The sequence below is a fragment of the Salmo salar genome, chromosome 01 (assembly GCF_965601325.2).
Source record: "Salmo salar chromosome 01, fSalSal1, whole genome shotgun sequence".
NCBI classification, from domain to species: domain Eukaryota; kingdom Metazoa; phylum Chordata; class Actinopteri; order Salmoniformes; family Salmonidae; genus Salmo; species Salmo salar.
This window is the reverse complement of record NC_138291.1, coordinates 140,021,482-140,047,500: the sequence shown is the minus strand read 5'-3', so window position 1 is coordinate 140,047,500 and position 26,019 is coordinate 140,021,482. Positions and strand designations below refer to the sequence as shown.

Here is a 26,019-nt window from a genome sequence, read left to right as displayed (position 1 = left end):
TGCAATGATATCGGCAGCGACCATGTAACGCTTTTACAACATACAGAAGTGTGCTGGTTATCAATGGGCAAAGTATTGACAGATTTTTTTTTTTTTTTTTTTTTAAATAAGCTTAAAGTTCTTTACTGACCATAATTTTCACTTGTCTGACCGCTTGCATGATGACGAGTTTCTCACATGACTGGCCTATCTGGGTGATGTTTTTTCTCACCTGAATGATGTGAATCTAGGATTACAGGGACTCCGTAACTATATTCAATGTGGGGGACAAAATTGAGGCTATGATTAAGAAGTTGGAGCTCTTCTGTGTGTTGTCCTTGTTAATGCAGACAGAGGTCTTTCCATCATTATATGATTTTTTTGTGTGCAATTGAACTCAAGCTTACAGACAATGTCAAATGTGATATAGCGAAGCACCTGAGTGAGTTGGGTGCGCAATTGCGCAGGTACTTTCCAGAAACGGAGGACACAAACAACTGGATTCGTTATCCCTTTCATGCCCTGCCTCCAATCCACTTACCGATATCTGAACAAGAGAGCTTCATCAAAATTGCAACAAGTGATTTGGTGAAAATGTTATTTAAATCAGAAGCTACTGCCAGATTTCGGGATTGGGCTGCGCTCAGAGTATCCTGCCTTGGCAAATCGCACTGTTAAGACACTGATGCCCTTTGCAACCACGTACCTATGTGAGTGTGGATTCTCGGCCCTCACTAGCATGAAAACGAAATACAGGCACAGACTGAGTGGAAAATGATTAAAGACACACTCTCTCCAATACAACACAACATTACAGAGTTATGGCATCTTTTCAAACACACCCTTCTCATTAACCTGTGGTGAGTTATTCACAATTTTCGATGAACAAATAAGGTTTTATATGTAAGATGGCTAAAGCCAAGAGCAAAATTATTGATTATTATTATATTATTATTTGTGCCCTGGTCTTATAAGAGCTCTTTGTCACGTCCCACGAGCCAGGTTGTGACAAAAACTCACACTCATTCTTATGTTTAATAAATGTATCATATAGTGTGTGTGTGTGTGTGGCAGGCTTACAATGGCAAAAAACAATATTCGAGAGTGTGCTGACCCTGGTGCTAGAGGGGGTACGCAGCTGGAGGTTGAATGTTTGAAGGGGTATGGGACTATAAAAAGTTTGGGAACCACTGCTCTAACACATACACAGGAAAACAATAGGCCTGTATAGAAACTAAACCCTACAGAACTCACCCAGTTCAGTGACCTGCCTGTCAAAGGGGCAGCGGACGGCTCTACCATGCAGGGGCAGCCGGGTCAGACAGTCATGGCAGACTGTGTGACCGCAGAGCAGCAGCCGGGGGACCTTGTCCCCTTGGAGAGAGAAGACATCCTCACACACCCCACACTCCAACACCTGGGAACCACAACAACAACAACAACAACAACACAAAGACAGGTTTAGTCAGACACCCACACACAGGTTGAGTAAACTTGGATGGATCACTCTTCATTGCATATCATCTCAAAATGTTTTTATTTCTCCATGGACTGAGATTAGGAATATGCCTTAATTATAGAATAACTATCTTCAAAGTAATGACTCGGGACGTCGGGTTTGAAATGAAAGCTTCTTTTAGTAATACTACTTGTTCACATTACATTTAACAACTTTAGATTCTACAAAAACAATAATAGAAAGTTGCTAACGAAAGTCAGGAGAATCACTTGTCACTTGTACATAACTGGTGCGTTCTCCCCTCTTCCTACTACCTGTTGTAAAGGCATTCTAGAACTCGCAGTCAATAGCGTAATCCAATACAACAGAACTATGTACAGTTGAAGTCAGAAGTTTACATACACTTAGGTTGGAGTCATTAAAACTCATTTTTCAACCACTCCACAAATTTCTTGTTAACAAACTATAGTTTTGGCAAGTCGGTTAGGACATCTACTTTGTGCATGACACGTCATTTTTCCAACTATTGTTTACATACAGATTATTCACTGTATCACAATTCCAGTGGGTCAGAAGTTTACATACACTAAGTTGATTGTGCCCTTAAACAGCTTGGAAAATTCCAGAAAATGATGTCATGGATTTAGAAGCTTCTGTTAAGCTAATTGACATCATTTGAGTCAATTGGAGGTGTACCTGTGGATGTATTTCAAGACCTACCTTCAAACTCAGTGCCTCTTTGCTTGATATCATGGGAAAATCAAAAGAAAACAGCCAAGACCTCAGAAAAAGAATTGTAGACCTCCACAAGTCTGGTTCATCCTTGGGAGAAATTTCCAAATACCTGAAGGTACTACGTTCATCTGTACAAACAATAGTACACAAGTATAAACACCATGGGACCTCACAGCCGTCATAGAATGCGTCTCCCTTCCTGAGCGCTGTCTCCTAGAGATGAACGTACTTTGGTGCGAAAAGTACAAATCAATCCCAGAAAAACAGCAATGGGCCTTGTGAAGATGCTGGCGGAAACAGGTACAAAAGTATCTATATCCACAGTAAAACAAATCCTATATCGACAATAACCTGAAAGGTCGTTCAGCAAGGAAGACGCCACTGCTCCAAAACCGGCATAAAAAAAAGCCAGACTACGGTTTGCAACTGCCCATGGGGACAAAGATTGTACTTTTTGGAGAAATGTCCTCTGGTCTGATGAAACAAAAATAGAACTGTTTGGCCATAATAACCATCGTTATGTTTGGAGAAAAAAGGTGGAGGCTTGCAAGCCCGAAGAACACCATCCCAACCGTGAAGCATGGGGGTGGCAGTATCATGTTGTGGGGGTGCTTTGCTGTAGGAGGGACTGGTGCACCTCACAAAATAGATGGCATCATGAGGCAGGAAAATGTGGATATATTGAAGCAACATCTCAAGACACCAGTCAGGAAGTTAAAGCTTGGTCGCAAATGGGCCTTCCAAATGGACAATGACCCCAAGCATACTACCAAAGTTGTGGCAAAATGGCTTAAGGACAACAAAGTCAAGGTATTGGAGTGGCCATCACAAATGGCCATTTCACATTCTTAAAATAAAGTGGTGATCCTAACTGACCTAAAACAGGAAATTTACACTAGGATTAAATGTCAGGAATTGTGAAAAACGGAGTTTAAATGTATTTGGCTAAGGTGTATGTAAACTTCCGACTTCAACTGTATGTAGTTCTCTCAATCTCTAATACAATTACATATGTAAATAACTGTGAAGAAAATATCTTTAGATACAGCTCAATGACTTAACTGTAAACATTAACTCTATAACCCATTACAAGTTACAACATTAATGTACACCTCCTGCCTCTATAATTGTCATGGCATGCTTTGTGTAAGAGCTATTGAAGATTGAAAGCAATAAAATCTATGTTTTTTAACCAGTGGATTTTTGTCCATCCTCCACCGATTCAGAATGTCATTTTCATAGTCATGGCACAATATGTGTAAGAGACAATGATTTATACAGTACCAGTCAAAAGTTTGGACAGCTACTCATTCAAGGGGTTTTCTATATAATAGTGAAGACATCAAAACTATGAAATTACACATATGGAATCATGTAGTAACCAAAAAAGAACTGAACAAATCAAAATATATTTTCTGTTTGAGATTCTTCAAAAGCAGCCACCCTTTGCCTTGATGACAGCTTTGCACACTCTTGGCATTCTCTCAACCAGCTTCATGAGGTAGTCACCTGGAATGCATTTCAATTAACAGGTGTGCTTTGTTAAAAGTATTTTTTTAAAGAAACCACTGCTAAAGGACACCAATAATAACAAGAGACTTGCTTGGGCCAAGAAACACGATCAATGGACATTAGACAGGTGGAAATCTTTCCTTTGGTTTGATGAGTCCAAATCTGAGATTTTTGGTTTCAACCGCTGTGTCTTTGAGATGCAGAGCAGGTGAACGGATGAAGCATGGAGGTGGTGGTGTGATGGTGCTTTGCTGATGACACTGTCAGTGATATATTTAGAATTCAAGGCACACTTAACCAGCATGGCTACCACAGCATTCTGTAGAAACACACCATCCCATCTGGTTTGCGCTTAGTGAGACTTATTTTTCAACAGGACAATGACCCAACACACACCTCCAGGTTGTGTAAGGGCTATTTGACCAAGGAGGGTGGTAGAGTGCTGCATTAGATGATGCAGGGAGTTCGGCCTCCACAATCACCCAACCTCAATCCCAATTGAGATAGTTTTGGATGAGTTGGACCGCAGAGTTAAGGAAAAGCAGCCAATAAGTGCTCAGCATATGTGGGAACTCTAAGACAGTTTGAAAAGCATTCCACATGAAACTGGCTGAGAGAATGCCAAGAGTGTGCAAAGCTGTCATTAAGGCAAAGGGTGGCTATTTTGAAGAATCTAAAATATAATTTGATTTGTTTAACATTTCTTTGGTTACTACATTAATCCATATGTGTTATTTCATAGTTTTGATGTCTTCACTATTATTCCACAATGTAGAAAATAGTAAAAATAAAGAAAAACCCTTGAATGAGTAGTGTGTCCAAACTTTTGACTGGTACTGTATATACACTGGATGATAAGGGGCACTGCCACTGTGACTCCATCTTGGCACTTCCCCACCACTGTAAAAAATATTTTGTAAGCTCTAGAAATGCATTTATACACATTCATGCTCCTACTGGGGAGTGCCAATATGGCAGACCAGTAGCTTCAAAGCCTTTCAATGGCCAAGACATAGCATCAGCAATCCAGGTTTTATATATACTGAACAAAAATATAAACGCAACATGTAAAGGGTTGGTCCCATGTTTAATGTGCTGAAATAAAACATCCCAGAAATGTCATACGCACAAAAAGCTTATTTCTCTGAAACTTTGTGCACAAATTTGTTAGTGAGCATTTCTCATTTGCCAAGATAATCCACCCCCCTGAAAGGTGTGGCATATCAAGAAGCTGATTAAACAGCTTGATCATTAGACAGGTGCACCTTGTGCTGGAGACAATAAAAGGCCATCTTTGGTGTTGTGTTGAACAATGCCACAGATGTCTCAAGTTTTTAGGGAGTGTGCAATTGGCATGATGACTGCAGGAATGTCCACCAGAGCTGTTGCCAGATAATTTAATGTTAATTTCTCTTCCATAAGCCACCTCAAGTCATTTTTGAGAATTTGGCAGTATGCCCAACCGTCCTAACAACCGCAGATCACGTGTAACCACGCCAGCCCAGGACCTCCACATTCAGCTTCTTCACCTACGGGATGGTCTGAGACCAGCCACCCAGACAGATGAAACTGTGGGTTTGCACAACCAAAGAATTTCTGCACAAACTGTCAGAAACCGTCTCGGAAGCTCATCTGCGTGCTCATCATCCTCACCAGGCTATTGACCTGACTGCAGTACGGCGTTGTAACCGACTTCAGTGGGCATATGCTCACCTTCGATGGCCACTGGCATGCTGGAGAAGTGTGCTCTTCACAGATGAATCCTGGTTTCACCTGTACTGGGCAGATAGCGTGTATGGCGTCGTGTGGGCGAACAGTTTGCTGATGTCAATGTTGGGGGGGGTTATGGTATGAGAAGGCATAAGCTACGGACAACGAACACTAATGCATTTATCAATGGCAATTTGAATGCACAGATAGCGTGACGAGATCCTGAGGCCCATTATCGTGCAATTCATCCACCGCCATCCCCTCATGTTTCACATTGCAAGGATCTGTAAACAATTCCTGGAAGCTGAAAATGTCCCAGTTTTTCCATGGCCTGCACACTCAGACATGTCACCCATTGAGCATGTTAGGGATGCTCTGGGTCGACGTGTATGACAGCGTGTTCCAGTTCGTGCCAATATCCAGAAACTTTGCACAGCTATTGAGGAGTGGGACAATGTTCCACAGGCCACAATCAGCCTGATCAACACATTTTTATTTATTTAACTCGGCAAGTCAGTTAATAACTAATTCTTATTTACAATATCTATGCGAAGGAGATGAGACAAATGGTGGTCACACCAGATACTGACTGTTTTTTTGATCCACACCTACTTTCAAAAAAACATTTTTTACAGATGCATATCTGTAGTCCCTGTCATGTGAAATCAATAGATTAGGCGCTATGATTTTATTTCAATTGACTGATTTCCTTATATGAAGTAACTCAGTGAAATCATAGAAATTGTTGCATGTTGCGTTTATTTGTGTTCATTGTACATCAATCGAAATAGCTATTGAAGATTGAAATCTTATGAAATCCACAAAAAGTTTTGGATTTTTCTCCATCCACCCCTGATTCAGAAAATACCATCTTCATAGTCATGGCAGGCTTGGTTTAATAGTTATTGAGGAGCGTGAACCGAATATCCAATATAAAACACATTTTACTTTATTCTTCTTGAACTGCACTATTGGTTAAGGGCTTGTAAGTAAGCAATTCACGGTAAAGTATACATTTGTTGTATTCGGCGCATGTGGCAAATAAAGTTTGATTTGATTTTGGTTCAAGACTGAATAAATTATGCAGTATCAAGCCAGCTACAATTAATGTTAACATACAGCTATGCTAATATATGCATCCAAGTGACAGGTGAAGTTAACGGATGCATATGCATGGTTTACAAAAAAACTGTGGTCGGGGCACTTAATTGCAGACAGAATCACCATCTGGAGTTTGTGGATTTCATGTCCACGCAGACACAAAAACTGCAGGCCGATCGTTTGACACTGCAGAGACGCCCCGGCCGCAGAAGCATACGAAGCCAAGAAGGCAGAATTGAGCGCCCTTGGTGGCCGTTTGAATAAACCGCCGGATTCGACCGGTATTATCGCCCACAAACATTGTTCACATGCTTCTTCAGACGTGTAAGTATTCAACCAACCTTCACCGTGTTGCCTGTGGCCCCTCTGCCGTGCCGAACACAGACGTCCATCGTTGCTGCTGTCCGATTTGTTCACACCCATAGCAACCGCCATCGGAGGACTAAACCATTACCACGGTGTCAGTGTGAATCCGAAAATGTCTGTGTGGAATATCTGTAGACCGCCAACTGAATTTGAGAAGTTGTAATTATGAAATGTAACTTTGGTGTTTTGTATCGATAAGAAAAAAATAATAGGTTTGGTTATTTACATTTTAAAAATCAATAATGAAACTGGCGATTATCTATCCCCCCCTAATATGGATATGGAATTGTCCGTCAGCTGTTTCCGTCAGTTCCACGGTTTGTGAACTTAGCGCCCTCTTGCGTTCTATCTGCAACACTAAATTCACAGTTTCTAAGCCTGTACGACAATTTCATGCTGTTACTGTCTTTGCCTGTACTGTCGCAACCCAGTCTCTCATTAACTATGTACTATATGTACAAATAAGCACAACGGTAAGTATCTCATTAACTATGTACTATATGTACAAATAAGCACAATGTTTTTATGTACTAATAGCACAAACTCATGATGCATTGCGCTCACAACCATAACACCAGAAAGACCTCTGATGCCACGCCAGTTCGTAATATCTTTAAACTTGATGCGCCCTGAGTTTGCGTTATTAGTACAAACTTGCTTAGATGTGGATGTAGCTAGCTATTTTATGGTGAGAACGCGAGGTAAGTCATTTTTAGGAAATGAGATATAATCGAGAATTTTCTGCATTTCAGCCCGCATAACTCTAAACTCTTATTTTATTTCAGTCAGTTATGTATATTGGTTTATCTTGTAGACAGGACATTATATTTATTTGCTCTGGACATCAGTATCTTGTATTTTTTTTAAAATGTTTTATTTAACTAGGCAAGTCAATTAAGAACAAATTCTTATTTACAATGACCGACTACCGAAATGGCCCCCTGCAGGATGGGGATAAAAATAAAAAAAATAAACGTTTTAAAAAACAAAAATTGTGAGGGGGGGGCTTGCCTGTTTTGCATGTTATTTTGCCATTAATAGATGTCACATATCAGTTTGCAAACAATGTAAAAATAAAAAAAATAAAAAACATATATCATTGAGTTTATAAAGCCAAACATGGTCTCCTTTTTGTTTTCTTGAGTAAGGCAGCTCCAAAATGCAGGTGTTTCAACCTAGCTCTTTCTGTGGTGGTGGGGCAAGCCAGCAGAAAATACGGAGCATTGTGCAGTGATTGGCTCAGTGTTCTATCACTCATGGGGACACTACGTCACTGCCAAGTCTAAGGGTAGAGCTCTAAAATTCTAGCCTCTTCGGTGCTGCCATAGAGTTACATTAGAAGTGCCCATCAAAGAAGGCTCAAGGTCATTGGCCACAGATAAAATGACATCAAATCACGTTATGTCTACAGTAGCTTTGATTGGACTGATCATGTCAACATCATACTTTCAAAATCTTAGTTAGCAGTCATCATCATGAATCAAGTCGACAATATACTGGCAAATATGTTTTAATCCTTGTCATATGAAGAGAAATAATAAAGAGAAATTATAGATAAAACGTATCGGTGAACATCGGCTATTAGACATAAACATTACACAACAAGTTGGAAATCGCAAATTCAACAATGAGTGGTTTGGAAGGAATCAGTGGCTAACTGCAAGCATTGCAATTCAATCATTAGCCTGCTATTCAGTGGAGTGGCCGTGTGGTCCCAAGTCCAAGATTAAGGGTCTCTTTTCCTAGTTTAAAATTATAAACATTCAACATTGGCCATGCGGTCAATGAAGCATGATTTGTGCCATGCTCAAAACAACTATTAACTCGTAACTGCAAAATCTGACTTTAGTGAGTTCAAGACATCTGAGAACTCTGGGAAAAACGAGCTACGACTGGGAAAACATGTTTTGAACTTTTATATAACTCGGAATTGTAAATCGGGAACTCTGGCCTCTTTCTAGAGCTACGCCCTGAAGATCACTGACGTCATCATGATTCAACCGTATTTTTTTTTTCTCTCGAGTTCCCAGTTGTCTTGAAAGCACCATAAATCCAGAGAATGCAAGACTTTGATGACAACGTTTGATGACAACATTTTCCCATGATGGACCGCCGTGCCACCTTCCTGTTCAAGTGAGCACAGCACATCAAGGTGAGTCCAAACATGTCTTGTATGCTGCTATATAAATTATGTGATATGCAAGGGAGATATGTATACTGTAGCTAAGAAAGTAATACTAACTGTATGTTGTGTAGTAAGCTGTTAGTAGCCCATGTGCCTCACCCTAATAATTTGGTCTATATTCACCTCTTAATTCCGCATGTAATCATTGAATATTGTAAGAGCTTTCATTGTCTGCTTATATGCCCCCTTTATTTATCCTACGGTTCTGACTTGGTGTACACTGTAAGAACGGCCCATGATTTGAATTATTATCGCTGTACATTTCAAAAGTGCTGAACAAATAATGATATTCACTACGTCCATCCTAGCTCGCTCATTAATGTCTTAATCGAAATTACAGACTGCCTCTTATCCTCTTGTCATCCCCCTGTGCCATAGTTTGTACATCTCACTTGTCAGTAGAAACCACATTTGTTTAAGCAAGTCAGCCATATCAGCTATGTTTTTTAAAAAGGCAGTAAATGAGGCTGAATTAACTGTTTTGCTGCCAGACAAGGCTCTGCTGATAACCAGGTGTAGCAGTGGTATAGTGCAATTAATGTATTGTTTAGTGTTGTGGATTTGCTGGCATGCACCCCACCTTTTTTTCTTTTGCCCCACCAAGATTTACATGCTGAAGTCGCCACTGTATATTTATATATATATGACAAAACACACACCATGACAAGAGAGACACCACAACACTACATAAAGACCTAAGACAACAACGTAGCATGGCAGCAACACATGACAACACAGCATGGTAGCAACACCACATGACAACATGGTAGCAGCACAACATGGCAGCATCACAAAACATGGTACAAACAGTATTGGGCACAGACAACAGCACAAAGGCAAGAAGGTAGAGACACAATACATCATGTTAAGCAGCCACAACTGTCAGTAAGAGTGTCCATGATTGAGTCTGAATGAGGAGATGGAGATAAAGCTGTCCAGTTTGAGTGGGTTTTTTTTTGCAGCTAGTTCCAGTCGCTAGCTGCAGCGAACTGAAAAGAAGAGCGACACAGGGATGTGCGCGCTTGGGGACCTTTAACAGAATGTGACTGGCAGAACGGGTGTTGTATGTGGAGGATGTATGCTTTATGGTTCCCGCCATGAGCCAGTGAACATTGGGCCTTTTTAGCTCGCTGCTCGCTGTTATTAATTATGTAAAAACACAATATCAGTCATGGAAGCACATGAAAATATTTTTGGGGTGAATTATTGAGCTATTCATTTCATGATTTAATTTCATGAGTGACGGACGGTGAAACGTAATCTCCCATGATTCCGTAGTACCGGTATTGACACAGACAATCATAACATATGCTAGGGGGTACAACAAATGACAGATTACACAAAGGCCTTGTTTTAACAGGTTTCTTATTGGAAGAATGTAGTATGGTCTAAATGTAGTGCTCAAACTCCTTATGGAAAACATGGAGAGTGTTTTTTTTTATTAGTGAATTTACATTTATGTACATTTTTCCATTAGCACAATTAGATTTAAGAGGTAAAATGTTTTCTTTGTCCTTATTATAGTTAAGGAAACCGAGCAGCACATTCTCACATAATAAACAGAAGTCATCAAGAATATTAACAATTATAAAACTATAAATATCTTGCCACAATTTCTTTCCATGTAGACAATGCCAAAATAAATGTAAAACTGTTTCTGTTTGCTCAACACAAAAACTACAGTTAATGCTATTGTATTTTTTGAGTTTCTTCAGATAATGATTTGCAGGGTACGGTAATTGACCGTGTTGTGTTTGTTCTTTGTATACCTCAGTGGTTGTGTTGATACCTCACCCAACTTAAAAGAAGCAATTACTCTGCATATAAAAATAACATATAACAGAAGAAACTATTTAGCATTTTAATTAGATCTTCGATGGTGTAGGTAGTTAATTTTTTGCCTGTATGTGACCGATAGAAATATGAATCATATTTCTACGGGACACATACAGGCCATAAATAAACTAGCTACGCTGGTGTCTGCACATGTTAAACTGTAATTCTCTTTTTGCTGTCTGTATACCAATTGTGTACATGTGAATATTCAAATACACTTCATAAATAGTAATGCCAGCATTACTCACCTGTGATTAGTGAATTAAAGCAGATCAATATCAAAAACGTTTGAGTGTTAACTGTGGAGGCTTTGCTTTTTGCTTTTGCACAATATAACACAGTCCCCACAGTAATGAAAATCAGCCGTCCACAATGTACCCCAAGGGAGATGTCCAGAGGGAGATCTCCCTTGGGGGATTTCTTAACAGACTTATCAATGCTAGGATCGTTACACTACTCCCTCGGTTTAGAAAACACAACCTGTGCTTCTTGGTAGGAGGGGGTATTAACCTGAGGTAGGCTTCAAGCCAGGTCGTTTGACCCTAAGGAAATCACACTACACACAACAACCCCAAGAGAGTAAGGGCCTCATCAAGGCTAGCATCGTTCAACTGTCAGGCAGCATGACTACCTTGTAGATTTCTAACTAATACTAAATGCAGTTTTAGCTGGCTCACTGGTTTTCATTTTAATGTGGGATTAAATACAAATTGGTGCTATAAAACGTTCAAATCCTCAGACCGATTGACTGTAACCTAAGCCTCTGTCTTGGAGGCATGAACTTTTAGGTTGCATGTATTGACAATAGATTCAAAGTGTTATATTACTCCCAAATTAAGAAGAACCACTGCTAATGCACATTAAAACCACATAGTTATGTATATGTCATTTAATGACATATCTAATATAATGACCTACAATACATCATCATTTTATGACATACAGTGCATTCGGAATGTATTCAAACCCCTTGACCTTTTCCACGTTACATTACAGCCTTATTCTAAAATCGATTCAATAGTTTTTCCCCCTCATCAATCTATACACAATACCCCATAATGACAAAGTAAAAACAGGTTTGTAGAAATTTTAGCCAATTTATGAAAATTAAAAACATATCACATTTACATGAGTATTCAGACCCTTTACTCAGTACTTTGTTGAAGCACCATTGGCAGCAATTACAGCCTTGAGTCCTCTTGGGTATGATGCTACAAGCTTGGCACACCTGTATTTGGGGAGTTTCTCCCGTTCTTCTCTGTAGATCCTCTCAAGCTCTGTCAGGTTGGATGGGTAGTGTCGCTGCACAGCTATTGTCAGGTCTCTCCAGAAATATTAGATCGGGTTCAAGTCCGGGCTCTGGCTGGGGCACTCAAGAACATTCAGAGACTTGTCCCAAAGCCACTCCTGCGTTGTCTTCGCTGTTTGCTTATGGTCATTGTCCTGTTGAAAGATAAACCTTCACCCCAGTCTGAAGTCCTGAGAGCTCTGGAACAGGTTTTCATCAAGGATCTTTCATGTTTCCCTCGATCCTGACTAGTCTCCCAGTCCCTGCCGCTGAAAAGCATCCCCACAGCATGATGCTGCCACCACCATGCTTCACTGTAGAGATGGTGCCAGGTTTCTTCCAGCCGTAACGTTTGGCATTCAGGCCAAAGACTTCAATCTTGGTTTCATCAGACCAGCGAATCTTGTTTCTCATGGTCTGAGAGTCATTTAGGTGTCTTTTGGCAAACTCCAAGCGGGCTGAGGAGTGGCTTCCTTCTGGCCACTCTACCATAAAGGCCTGATTGGGGGAGTGCTGGAGAGATGGTTGTCCTTCTGGAAGGTTCTCCCATTTCCACTCTGGAGCTCTGTCAGAATGACCATCGGGTTCTTGGTCACCTCCCTGACCAAGGACCTTCTCCCCCGATTGCTCAGTTTGGCCGGGCGGCCAGCTCTAGGAAGAGTCTTGGTGGTTCCAAACTTCTTCAGTTTAAGAACGAGGCCACTGTGTTCTTGGGGACCTTCAATGCTGCAGAAATGTTTTTGTACCCTTACCCAGATCTGTGCCTCGACACAATCCTGTGTCGGAGCTCCACGGACAATTCCTTCGACCTCATGGTTTGGTTTTTGGTCTGACATGCACTGTCAACTGTGGGGCCTTATAGAGACTTATAGATCCAATTAATTGAATTTACCACAGGTGGACTCCAATCAAGTTTTAGAAACATCTCAAGGATAATCAATGGAAACAGGATGCACCTGATCTCAATTTCGAGTCTCATAGCAATACTTATGTAAATAAGGTATTTCTGTTTTTTATTTTTAATACATTTGCAAAAATGTTGAAAAACCTGTTTTCGCTTTGTCATTATGGGATATTGTGTGTAGGTTGTTGAGGAGAATGGGTCTGAATTGTTTCCGAATGCAATTTATATCTGTCATTGTGGATTCTCGTTTCTACTCCCAAAAAACACAGTTATACTAATGCCTTTAGGTTACATTATATATAGAAACCACAATTTGATTTAATAGTTTCCATTACCTGTACCCATCCTCCTTTTTTATTTATTTTTTTATTTCACCTTTATTTAACCAGATAGGTCAGTTGAGAACAAGTTCTCATTTGCAACTGCGACCTGGCCAAGATAAAGCGTAGCAATTCGAAACATATAACAACACAGAGTTACACATAGAATAAGCAAAACATATAGTTAATAATACAGTAGAAAAAAAGAAAACAAAAAGTCTATATACAGTGAGTACAAATGAGGTAAGATAAGGGAGTTAAGGCAATAAATAGGCCATGGTGGCGAAGTAATTACAATATAGAAATTAAACACTGGAATGGTAGATGTGCAGGAGATGAATGTGCAAGTAGAGATACTGGGGTGCAAAGAAGCAAGATAAATAAATAAATACAGTATGGGGATGAGGTAGATAGATGGTCTGTTTACAGATGGGCTATGTACAGGTGCAGTGATCTATGAGCTGCTCTGACAGCTGGTGCTTAAAGCTAGTGAGGGAGATATGAGTCTCCAGCTTCAGTGATTTTTGCAGTTCGTTCCTGTCATTGGCAGCAGAGAACTGGAAGGAAAGGTGACCAAAGGAGGAATTGGCTTTGAGGGTGACCAGTGAGATATACCTGCTGAAGCGCGTGCTACGAGTGAGTGCTGCTATGGTGACCAGTGAGCTGAGATAAGGCAGGGCTTTACCTAGCAGAGACTTGTAGATAACCTGTAGCCAGTGGGTTTGGCGACGAGTATGAAGCGAGGGCCAACCAACGAGAGCGTACAGGTCGCAGTGGTGGGTAGTGTATGGGTCTTTGGTGACAAAACGGATGGCAATGTGATAGATTGCATCCAGTTTGTTGAGTAGAGTGTTGGAGGCTATTTTATAGATGACATGGATCGAAGTCGAGGATCGGTAGGATGGTCAGTTTTACGAGGGTATGTTTGGCAGCATGAGTGAAGGATTCTTTGTTGCGATATAGGAAGCCGATTCTAGATCTACTTTTGGATTGGAGATGCTTAATGTGAGTCTGGAAGGAGAGTTTACAGTCTAACCAGACACCTAGGTATTTGTAGTTGTCCACCTATTCTAAGTCAGAGCCGTCCAGAGTAGTGATGCTGGACGGGCGGGTAGGTGCGGGCAGTTATCGATTGAATAGCATGCATTCAGTTTTACTTGCATTTAAGAGCAGTTGGAGGCCACGGAAGGAGAGTTGTATGGCATTGAAACTCGTCTGGAGGTTAGTTAACACAGTGTCCAAAGAGGGGCCAGAAGTATACAGAATGGTGTTGTCTGCGTAGAGGTGGATCAGAGAATCACCAGCAACAAGAGTGACATCATTGATGTACACAGAGAAGAGAGTCGGCCCGAGAATTGAACCCTGTGGCACCCCCATAGAGACTGCCAGAGGTCCGGACAACAGGCCCTCCGATTTGACACACTGAACTTTATCAGAGAAGCAGTTGGTTAACCAGGCGAGGCAATCATTTGAGAAACCAAGGCTGTCGAGTCTGCCAATAAGAATGTGGTGATTGACTGACTCGAAAGTCTTGGCCAGGTCGATGAATACGACTGCACAGTAATGTCTCTTATCGATGGCGGTTATGATGTCGTTTAGGACCTTGAGCCTGGCTGAGGTGCACCCATGACCAGCTCTGAAACCGGATTGCATAGCGGAGAAGGTACGGTGGGATTCGAAATGGTCGGTAATCTGTTTGTTAACTTGGCTTTCGAAGACCTTAGAAAGACAGGGTAGGATAGATATAGGTCTGTAGCAGTTTGGGTCTAGAGTGTTTCGGCAGATCATTTTAGAAAGAGAGGGTCCAGATTGTCTACCCCAGCTGATTTGTAGGGGTCCAGATTTTGCAGCTCTTTCAGAACATCAGCTATCTGGATTTGGGTGAAGGAGAAAGGGTGGGGGCTTTGGCCGGTTGCTGTGGAGGGTGCCGGGCAGTTGACCGGGTTAGGGGTAGCCAGGTGGAAAGCATGGCCAGCCGTAGAGAAATGCTTCTTGAAATTCTCAATTGTAGTGGATTTATTGGTGGTAAAAGTGTTTCCTAGCCTCAGAGCAGTGGGCAGCTGGGAGGAGGTGCTCTTATTCTCCATGGACTTTACAGTGTCCCAGAACCTTTTTGAGTTTGTACTACAGGATGCAAATTTCTGTTTGAAAAAGCTAGCCTTAGCTTTCCTAACTGCCTGTGTATATTGGTTCCTAACTTCCCTAAAAGGTTGCATATCATGGGGGCTATTCGATGCTAATGCAGAACGTCACAGGATGTTTTTGTGCTGGTCAAGGGCAGACAGGTCTGGAGTGAACCAAGGACTATATCTATTCCTATTGGATAGTAATACAGAACTCTGCAGGCTATCTTTGCAGTAGATCGCAACACCGCCCCCTTTGGCAGTTCTATCTTGGCGGAAAATGTTATAGTTAGGGATGGAGATTTCAGGGTTCTTGGTGGTTTTCCTAAGCCAGGATTCAGACACGTCTAAGACATCCGGGTTGGCAGAGTGTGCTAAAGCAGTGAGTAAAACAAACTTAGGGAGTAGGCTTCTAATGTTGACTTGCATGAAACCAAGGCTTTTACGGTTACAGAAGTCAACAAATGAGAGCACCTGGGGAGTGGGAGTGGAGCTAGGCACGGCAGGACCTGGATTAACCTCTACATCACCAGAGGAACAGAGGAGAAGTAGGATAAGGGTACGGATAAAGGCTATACGAACTGGCCGTCTAGCACGTTCGGAACAGAGAGTAAAAGGAGCAGGTTTCTGGGCACGATAGCATAGATTCAAGGCATAGTGTACAGACAAAGGTAAGGTAGGATATGAGTACATTGGACGTAAACCTAGGCATTGAGTAATGATGAGAGAGATATCGTCTCTAGAGTCGTTTAAACCAGGTGATGTCATCGCATATGTAGGAGGTGGAACAACATGGTTGGTTAAGGCATATTGAGCAGGGCTAGAGGCTCTACAGTGAAATAAGACAGTAATCACTAACCAGGACAGTAATGTACGAGGCATTTTGATATTAGAGAGAGGCATGCGTAGCCAAGTGAACATATGGGTCCAGTGAGTGGTTGGGCTGGCTGGGGACACGGCGATTCAGACAGTTAGTAGGCCGGGGCTAAACAAGCTAGCAGTTCGCAGACCGGAGCTAAACAAGCTAGCATTTAGTAGACCGGGTTAGCAAGCAAGCAGTTAGCAGACCGGGGCTAGCAGTTAGCAGACCGGGGCTAGCAGTTAGCAGACCGGGGCTAGCAGTTAGCAGACCGGGGCTAGCAGTTAGCAGACCGGGGCAGGCAAGCAAGCTAGCAGTTAGCAGACCGGGGCTAGCAAGTTAGCAGTAGGGCCTTTGGGGGACGTCGCGATGGAGGTAAGTCTGATTTTGCCTCTTCGTGCGGTGACGTCGATAGACCAGTCGTGGATTAGTAGGGTTCCAAGTAGCTCTAGGTAGCTAGCAGGCCGCGGTTAGCAGAATGGGCCTTCAGTGGACGTCGCACCTGAGGGGCCTGTTGGAATCCTCGGGCAGATTAGGTCGGTATTCCAGTCGTAGAGGATTGGCGGGGTTCCGTGCCCCGTACCGGCAGTAGAAGGGGTGGTAGCACAGGAGCCCTACCCGGGCTAGCTTTAGGCTAATTGGTGCTTGCTCCGGGATGGAAACGCTAGCCAGGAGTAGTGAACCGGGATTGCGGTTAGCAAGTTGCGAAGATCCAGATGAAAAGGTTCAGAGTTTGCAGTAGGAATCCGGGGCTATGGAGAGAAAAAAATAGGTCCGTTATGCTCTGGTTTGAGTCACGTTGTATGAACTGGCGAGAGCTTGCCGAGCTAAAGGTTCGCTTATGACCGCTAGCAGTGGTTTGCTAACTGATAGCTGGTAGGTAGTTAGCTGGCTAGCTTCAGTTGAGGGATTCCAGATCTGAAGTAAGTAGAAATACTTTAGAAACAGATCCACGCCACATCCTGCAGTAGCCATGCTCCTGCACCTATCCCCACAAGATACAGGTACAGAATGCGAAACAATTTCCATGACAAACTTAAAAATAGCTTGGCTGTATGACATTTATTTTCATGAATTCTGTCATTTAATTTCAATTTTTTTTACCTCCACAAGACTACCTGATGCAGGACCTACAAAAGTGACTTGGGCAGAGAGGCAGGCCTTGTGTGCACAAAAGTGGCAATGTTGATGATGGACAGCATGCTCTCTGCTGAAGGTATTGTGATGGGCCAGTGTCAGTATTGCAACAGGGAGGACGGGGTTGTGTGGTGCTATCCTGATTGGAATAAATGGTAAATATGTGGTTTTTAAGGACTTTACTTCTATTCACATGTTTTTAAAGAATGTAATTAATTACTTCCTAATAATAATAATTACTCCTGGCTCAGGGTGCTACAACCTGTTCGTTCCTGCTCTGAACTGCTCCGGGTGTCTGAGACATTGGACAGTGGGGCTGGAGAAACTTGTAAACAGTGGCTACTGGCCAGCCACCGTGACTCACCAGACCATCTTCACAGTGGACCTCTTCAAGTCCTTTGAAAACATGAAGGTGTTGGCCCCAGGATGCTCCCATCAAGCCTTTGTGGGAATGCTTGATGGAAGAACAAAGCACTTTGGCAGGGTAAGTGTGTATATACTAATCAAATGATAATTTTAATGAATTTGTCCCCAATATAGAAATTGCCCCCTACTTATACCTCTGTCTGTTTAGCATGTTATTCCAGAAGGCATTCCTCGAGTGGATGTACGGGCAGTTTGAAATAGACACGTTTTGTGGAAGCGATCTCCTCCATTGTCCTGCCTGCTCACAGGAAATGGATGCCAAATCAGTTGATGGGAATCGCAAGCAATACCGCTTCCGGAAAGCCTCAGAGTTTGTACTACATCTCATGTGTTGGTGTTTTGTTCAGGGTATAATTATATCTTCTTAAAGTGCATGCTGGTCTTCTTTTTGTTATGAAGTATATGTTTGTGATGTCATATTGCAGTTGGTCCCATTTTTAGTAGAAGCTGAACTGGCAATTAGAAGGTCATTCTCCATGATTTGTTGTTTTGCTTTATCCAACCCCCTCCGAGACACACTCAGACATACACAGAGAGGTTGGAGCTTCCTTTCCTCATCTCTCCTCTCCTTCTCTGATAACACAATCCCCTGTCTTTCTGTCTGAGAGTTTACACTGTACTCTTAGTTTAATCCCTGTCCTGTCCTCTCCTGTAGGATCATTGTGGGCCTGTTGTAGATGAACGTGGCTCCACTGGCTGTGTTCCAGACCCTGAAGGCCATGTGTGCTAGCCAGAGGATAGCTGACACCTCCATGGGAGACTCCTCCACAGCCTCCTACCCCAACACCACCACCACAGCCTCCTCAGCCTCCAACAGAACCCAGAGGTCAGTCAATGGCCAATATCAGGGGCTGAGGGAGCTAGAGGAGAGAGTTTGTGGTTTCCCTTTTCTCAACAATACTGCTTTCTCACTGGTAGTCCAGCCAGAGTATATAGGTCATTGTTTCCTCTACCATAACAGTACATGTCTCTTGGGTAGGGACAGACAGGGAAGAGGGTTTAATGTTTCTATAGTCTCGGAGCCCAGGCTTCTCATGATCTTAAAAAAAAACACTCTGGGGAAGTTCCTCTCAGGAAGACGATAAAAAAGGTCCGAGTATGGATTATATTGACACCATATGAAATATTTAGCATGGGTGGAGCTCCAAACAGAGGTTGTGTTTCAGAAGAATGTTCCAACTTGCAACAAGCCTGCATGCATAAGATACAAAACTAATGCTGTATAGGCTACTAAAATGTTGTCTGATAGGGTAGGAAAAGAGAGAGACAGACAACTGAGGGGAATGTAATTTCAACTCAAAGCCAGTCAAATGCAAACGTTGAATGCCAGCGTCCTCATTGCAACGCAAAATCCCAACATAAAGTTCTCCAGACTTCTACTAGTTCATTCAACAAGACAAGATGCTGAGGAGTATTTCTGTCTGTAATAAAGCGCTTTTGTTGGGAAAAACTAATTCCGATTGGCTGGGCCTGGCTCCCCAGTGGGTGGGCCTATCCCCTCCCAGGCCCACCCATGGCTCCGCCCCTGCCCAGTCAAGTGAAATCCATAGATTAGGACCTAATTTATTTATTTCAATTGACTGATTTCTTTATATGAACTGGAACTCAGTAAAATCGAAATTGAAATTGTCACATATTGCGTTTATATTTTTGTCAATTATTAGTGGGTCTTATGGTTGTGGAAGGCTTGTATTTAGCTTAGGTATAATTTTATAAGCCCTGAATTCATTCGATTATTCCTGACTTTTTGAAATGCAGTGTATTGACCTTTTTAACTACGCAACAAAGCTTAGTTAGAGAAAACGGCAAAAAGATTGAGATGTATATTGTGAATCACCCATAAGTTTGAAACTATTGAGATGTGAGTTTTAGGTCATATCGCCCAGCCCTAGTTGAGGGGAAGGGGTTTACCCTGTAGGGGAACTGAATACTGTGCTCCATCTTCATTGCTGTCAGTCATGCTCTCATAAGTGTCTCATTGGTCCCTCATCGGAACATGCTCATCTGCATGTTCTTATCCTGCCCCAAACACTGCCTTTTTGGCTTGCATGACAGCCACACACACACACACACACACACACACACTGCCTGCCATCCATCTCACCCTTCTCTGTATGTGCAGTGCGTAGAAAAGCAGGCAGAGAGAAGAGCAGAGAGGGTTCCAGCCAGAGGGTGCCATTCCAGCCCAGCGCCACCAGGGGGCAGAAAGCAGCAGTTCCTCACAGATCACCCCAACTACCACTAACTAGACCCCACAGGACTAAGGACTGAGGGGCCACCTGACAAGTCTTAAGATGCTTCCTCAACTCGTCTTCTTTCCTTCATCTGCATTGATGGCTAATTAATCTCCTCTCCTCCTCAGTTGAATAAAGGTGAATGAATATAAGAGTGAAATTATGTACCTAGTTCGCCATGTGGCTTTCACCTCTACTATGCTTCCACATCAGTGCAAATGAGGAGAGGAGGTACCTTGTTTAAACCACAGTATTGAGATGCACCCTGATTCATAATCCGTGTGACCACTAATGCCTACCTCTTGGTCACCAGTGCTGATTTTCGACCTGCCAAAAGGCTGGGAGAATTGCTTGTTAGAACTGGTCCAGAGTCAGTTGGGATATGTTAAGAGTATAAGGGTTGAGTTTAGGTTTTGGGTCACCAGAAACTGATCCTAGAACAGTACCATGCGCTCGTACTTTAGACAGGGTATAAACCAGGGCTGTCATCTGCACTAATGTATAATATTGATATGTATTGAAATAGTTGTTTTATACCATAAACACAGCAACAAGGAGTGGTCTGAAGTGCTCACCATCACAGCACTTGTGAAACCAGAAATGTTTGCACTCTCTTTTGGGACGTCCATAAAAGCTGTGTGTGTGTGTGTGTGTTGGTTGTTTATGTCCACCATGTTGAAATCCAACACAATACTGTGTTCTTTGTATGTTTCCTATTCTTTTGGCTAAGAGAGTTACTAGAGTACAGCCAATTCGGTTGCCTCTCTTGTCCATCATGTTGAAATCCAACACAATATACACTATGAGTACAAAACATTAGGAACACCTGCTCTTTCCGTGACATAGACTGACCAGGAGAATCCAGGTGAAAGATACGATCCCTTATTGATGTCACCTGTTAAATCCACTTCAATCAGTGTAGATGAAGGGGGGGAGACCAGTTAAAGAGTGATTTTTAAGTAACAATTAAGACATGGATTGTGTATGTGTGCCATTCAGAGGGTGAATGGGTAAGACAAGATGTGCCGTTGAGCGAAGTGCCTTTGAACGGGGAGGGGTAGTCGGTGCCAGGCGCACTGGTTTGAGTGTGGGATGAACTGCAACGCTGCAGGGTTTTTCACATTCAACAGCTTCACGCTGTGTATCAACAATGGTCCACCACCCAAAGGACACCCAGCCAACTTGATACAACTGTGGGAAGCATTGGAGTCAACATGGGCCAGCATCCCTGTGGAACGCTTTCAGACACCTTGTAGAGTCCATGCCCTGACGAATTGAGGCTGTTCTGACGACAAAAGGGGGTGCAACTCAATATTAGGAAGATGTTCCTAATGTTTTGTACACTCAGTGTAGTCTGCTGTTTATTCTGCCTGATGCCAATGAGGAAAAAGTGAGTGAAGGAGCCTAGGCTGCAGTCTCTTGTTCCAAAATATTGTCACAGTAACACTTGAGAGCTCTACAAGCTGTTGCGGGTTATTTTCTCTGTCCACCATATTGAAATCAACACAATACGGTGTGAACAAAATAGTGTTTCATTACAGTATGTGTGTTCCTAGGAGATCGTGAGTAAAGTACATTGGAGTGGTGGGCTTTGAGTGAGTTCATTCCTGTCCTGTCTACGGTGATGCTTCAGCTGTGAAGAGACAGAGAAGAGCACCCTACAGTGAAATGCCTTTCCCAACAATACAGTAATCAACATCACTAGTACTATCATTATAATTCTATTTTTTTAAGTCAAGTCTAATAAAAACAAATGAGAAGTAGAAATGAGAAGAACACGAGTAAGTAAGTAAGCTATATACAGGGTCAGGTCCAATTTACTGGAGGGATGGAGGTTGATCTGTATAGGGGTCAGGTGACTAGGCATCAGGATATATGATAAACAGAGTAGCAGCAGTGTGTGTGTGTGTGTGTGTGTGAGATAATGCAGATAGTTTGTGTAGCTATTTAGCGCTCTTATGGCTTGGGGATAGATGCTGTTCAGGAGCTTGTTGGTGTCAGACTTGTAGCTCCGGTACAGTGCGGAAAGCAGAGGTTGCAGAGGTCGCAGAGGTTAAAGTCAATGGCTTGGGTTGGCTGGAGTCTTTTACAATTTTCCAGGCTTTCCTTTCACACCGCCTGATATAGAGGTCCTGGATTGCAAGGAGCTCGGCCCCAGTGATGTGCTGGACTGTCCTCACCAACCTCTGTAGCGCCATGGGATCGAGGGCGGTGCAGTTGCCATACCAAGCAGTGATACAGCCAGTCAAGATGCTCTCAATGGTGCAGCTGTAAAACTTTTTGATGATTTGAGGGCTCATGCCAAATCATTTCAACCTCCGGAGGGCCAAGAGGCGCTGTCGCGCGTGTGGACCATTTTAAGTCCTTGGTGATTTGGACACAGAGGAACTTGAAGCTATTTACCTGCTCCACTTCTGCCTTGTCGATGTCAATGGAGGCGTGCTCGCCTCCCTCCCCACCATTTCCTGTAGTCCATGATCAGCTCCATGGTCTTACTGACATTGAGGGAGAGGTTGTTGTCCTGGCACCATACTGCCAAGTCACTGACCTCCTCCCTGTAGGTTGGCTCATCGTCGCCGGTGATCAGGCCTACCACCGTCGTGTCGTCAGCAAACTTGATGATGGTGTTGGAGTCGTGGTTGGCCACGCAGTCGTGGGTGAACAGGGAATACAGGAGGGGACTAAGCACACACCTCTGTGAGGCCCCCGTGTTCAAGGTCAGCGTGGCGGAGTTGATGTTGCCTACCCTTACCACCTGGGATCGGCCCGTCAGGAAGTCCAGGATCCAGTTGCAGAGGGAGGAGTTCAGTCCCAGGGTCCCTAGCTCGGTGATGAGCTTAGAGGGGACAATGGTGTTGAACGACTGAGCTGGTATTCCTCTTATCTAAATGGGTCAGGGCAGTATGGAGTGCAATTAAGATGGATCTGTTGGGGCGGTTTGGGAATTGTAATGGGTCTAGGGTGTCTGTGGTGATGGAGTTCTGTGCCATAACCAGCCTTTCAATGGGGCAGTATGCAAACTGTTCGTCGACTATTTGACTGGAAAAAGGACTTTGCCAGTTCGACATTGTCTATTTCATGTGTCTGTTTAATGCCGCAGAACACAGTCTGTTATTGAGTTAAGACTGTAAGATATGTGGTGACCTTATGACCTTATGGTCCTTCACGGCTGGCGTGGTGTGACAATGGAAGCCAGTGTGTTATCTTCTCTCTCTCTCTCGGGGAGAGATTCAAGCATTTTCTGAGATGTCTCTAAGTTGTTGTTTTTTTCTGTGGCCTCCAGGGGGAACTGAAGGCACACTACAATCATGGGGCGTGCCACTGCCCAATCATCCAGCCCACTTACACCCAGATGGAATGTAAAGATTTTGGGCAGTGGCCAGCCGGGCTCGTAGACCGCAATATCTACTAGCCCGGCTGGTATTCTGTGCCATGCGATATTGTCAAAGCCAAACTTTAGCTAAACACGTTTTCTACTAGCCCATTCTGAAAGTACCAGCTGCGGTCTAGCTTAATGTCCGTCCCTGCTTACACCCCATCCCAAATGGACCGCTAGCTAGCCCCTACCCCCCCTAAGCATATTATGTAGAGCTAAGGAGTATTCAATGAGATAAAACGTTCAGAACATTGCAGATGCAGTAGCCAACGCGGTTGCCTATTTTACATGACAATCATTCCACGCAATATAATTCTATCTGAACATTCTGTGTCATTGTGACTTCATGATTAGTCTCCGGAAAGTGTTGGACAGGTCTCAGAACAATGGTGCTAGATATACCTTCAGACTTTACACTGACCGTTACTTTGAATCTACATTTTGTTGTCTGTATATGAGGAAGTAGTGTTGGTCTGTTTGTTTACACATATTTGTGTTTCAGTGAGACACATTTTTATTTTGTGTGTGTGTGTGTATATAAGTTGTGTGTGTAATTAATGATGTGTCTCTCTTCATAGGGTAATTGGATTTCCCCATTCCAGGCGGCAGAGATGAGAGAAGGGTACATCCACCGGCGTGTGTGTATGCTGATGGGAGAGAGGGGTTAGGGACAGGGAACCCCAGTGTAGCCTTGCTGATGGGGGCTGAAGAGGGGGAGGGTGGGAGGGAAAGTTGGGTGGAGGAAGGGAACAAGCAGGTGATTTATAGCAGTTCCACCAGGCCACCTCCTCTGCTCTCTCCCAAAACAGCAGAGCAAGGAAATCCATTACAAATGAAGTACTGTGTTAATGGGCTTTGGTGTGTGTGTGTGTTCATGGTAAACAATTGATGTTTGGGTGAAAAAAAGGTGAAGGTTATTCGAGGTGTCTGTTTCTGTGTGCAGCAGGTCAGCCTCTACTGTGTGTGTGTGTGTGTGTGTGTGTGTGTGTGTGTGTGTGTGTGTGTGTGTGTGTTTATATACAGCACTGTTTGTGTTTGCTCCTATATAATCAGCTGCTTTCTATTGGCTCCTATGCACCCTCTATCCATCGCTTTTCTCTCCATCCCCCTCTCTCCTCTCACACGACCCCACCCCCCTCAGCTCTCTCTCTCCCTCACTTTCTGAGAGATGGAGTGATACAGGCCTGTGTTCTAGGCAGAGGAGAGGAGAGGCTCAGGGGAGAAAACAGAGGAGTGAAGGAGGAATAAATAAAGAGAACGGAGGGATGCTGGTAATGTACCAGCGGAGGGTGAGGACCACGTTCACTGCTGTGTGTGTGTGTGTGTGTGTGTGTGTGTGTGTGTGTGTGTGTGTGTGTGTGTGTGTGTGTGTGTGTGTGTGTGTGTGTGTGTGTGTGTGTGTGTGTGTGTGTGTGTGTGTGTGTGTGTGTGTGTGGATCGCGGCTTGCTCCAGACTCCCACGGGGGGGTTGTATGTGTGTGTGTGTATATGTGTGTGTGCGGAGCCTGTCTCCTCTCACATTACCCCTTACATTAAAACCAGTCAGGGGGAAAATTACTGCAGACCTGGGCCACCCTGTCCACCTGGGCCCATGGAGAGAGGGATGAAGCCGGAGGAGGGGATAAAGATGTGGAAGAGAGGAAGGAGGGGGAGGAGGATAAGGATGGAGCCCATTAAGAGTGGGATGGAGTACCCTCTAGATGCTGACTTAGGCCAGGTTTGTGATTTTTTTCCCCCCTAATAGATCAGGTGACGATTTGGTGAGGGTACGTCGATCCTACTAGACCTGTACCTTTAGGAACCAATTATACCCTGAGCAGGTGGAAGAGAATTCGGTTGAGGATAAATCTGGTAAGACTCAGGCCCCGTCCACAGACTACCCCCTACCCCCTATGCAATTGTGTGGATCCGAAAGGATTGGATAGGTGTTAGTAATAAGGCAAAGGTGGGGCTACTATTCTTTTAATGGGAATGGTAGAATCCATGGGCCAAACAGAATCAAATCCCTTCGGGTCAGTGAGTAATACTTGGGTGACTCCATTCCTTGTATCAAACAGAGGTTTGATAAAGCAAGAGAGAACATAGTGCAAGAGAAGATGTGTTTTATTATCAGTAGTATTTACATTGGAACAAAACCCCCCCACAACCCAACACTGTCACTCTCGCTCTCTCTCACAGAAACAAGACACTCCCTCCTTGTTTTTCGTCCCATACAAAGTCCAAAGGGAGAGGGCGACTAAAATATGACTTCAATAACAGGATAGGAGTGATAACTCGTAGGGAACAGATGGTATGCGTTACGTTGTTGGAAGTCCTTAACGGTACGGCCTGTACCTCTGCAAAGCTAAGAGATAGCTGGGCGGGTACAGAGCTGAATTCAGGAAATAATAACAGGCGAATACATCTGACTATCATGCCTGAATGGAATGAACTGACCTTGACTGTGTTTCTCTGTTTGTACCAAAGGTC

The 26,019-nt window shown here is 43.3% G+C and overlaps 1 protein-coding gene across 1 annotated transcript in view; it reads right to left on the bottom strand.

Annotated features, from left to right (window-relative positions):
• Positions 1-6,931, bottom strand: part of LOC106562204 (E3 ubiquitin-protein ligase TRIM23) — a 26,417-nt gene extending 19,486 nt beyond the window's left edge. The window contains 3 exon segments of the mRNA XM_014126914.3: positions 1,234-1,396; positions 6,838-6,901; positions 6,903-6,931. Of these exon segments, the coding sequence (XP_013982389.2) occupies positions 1,234-1,396; positions 6,838-6,901; positions 6,903-6,931 (256 nt within the window).
• Positions 6,932-26,019: the final 19,088 nt, after the last annotated feature.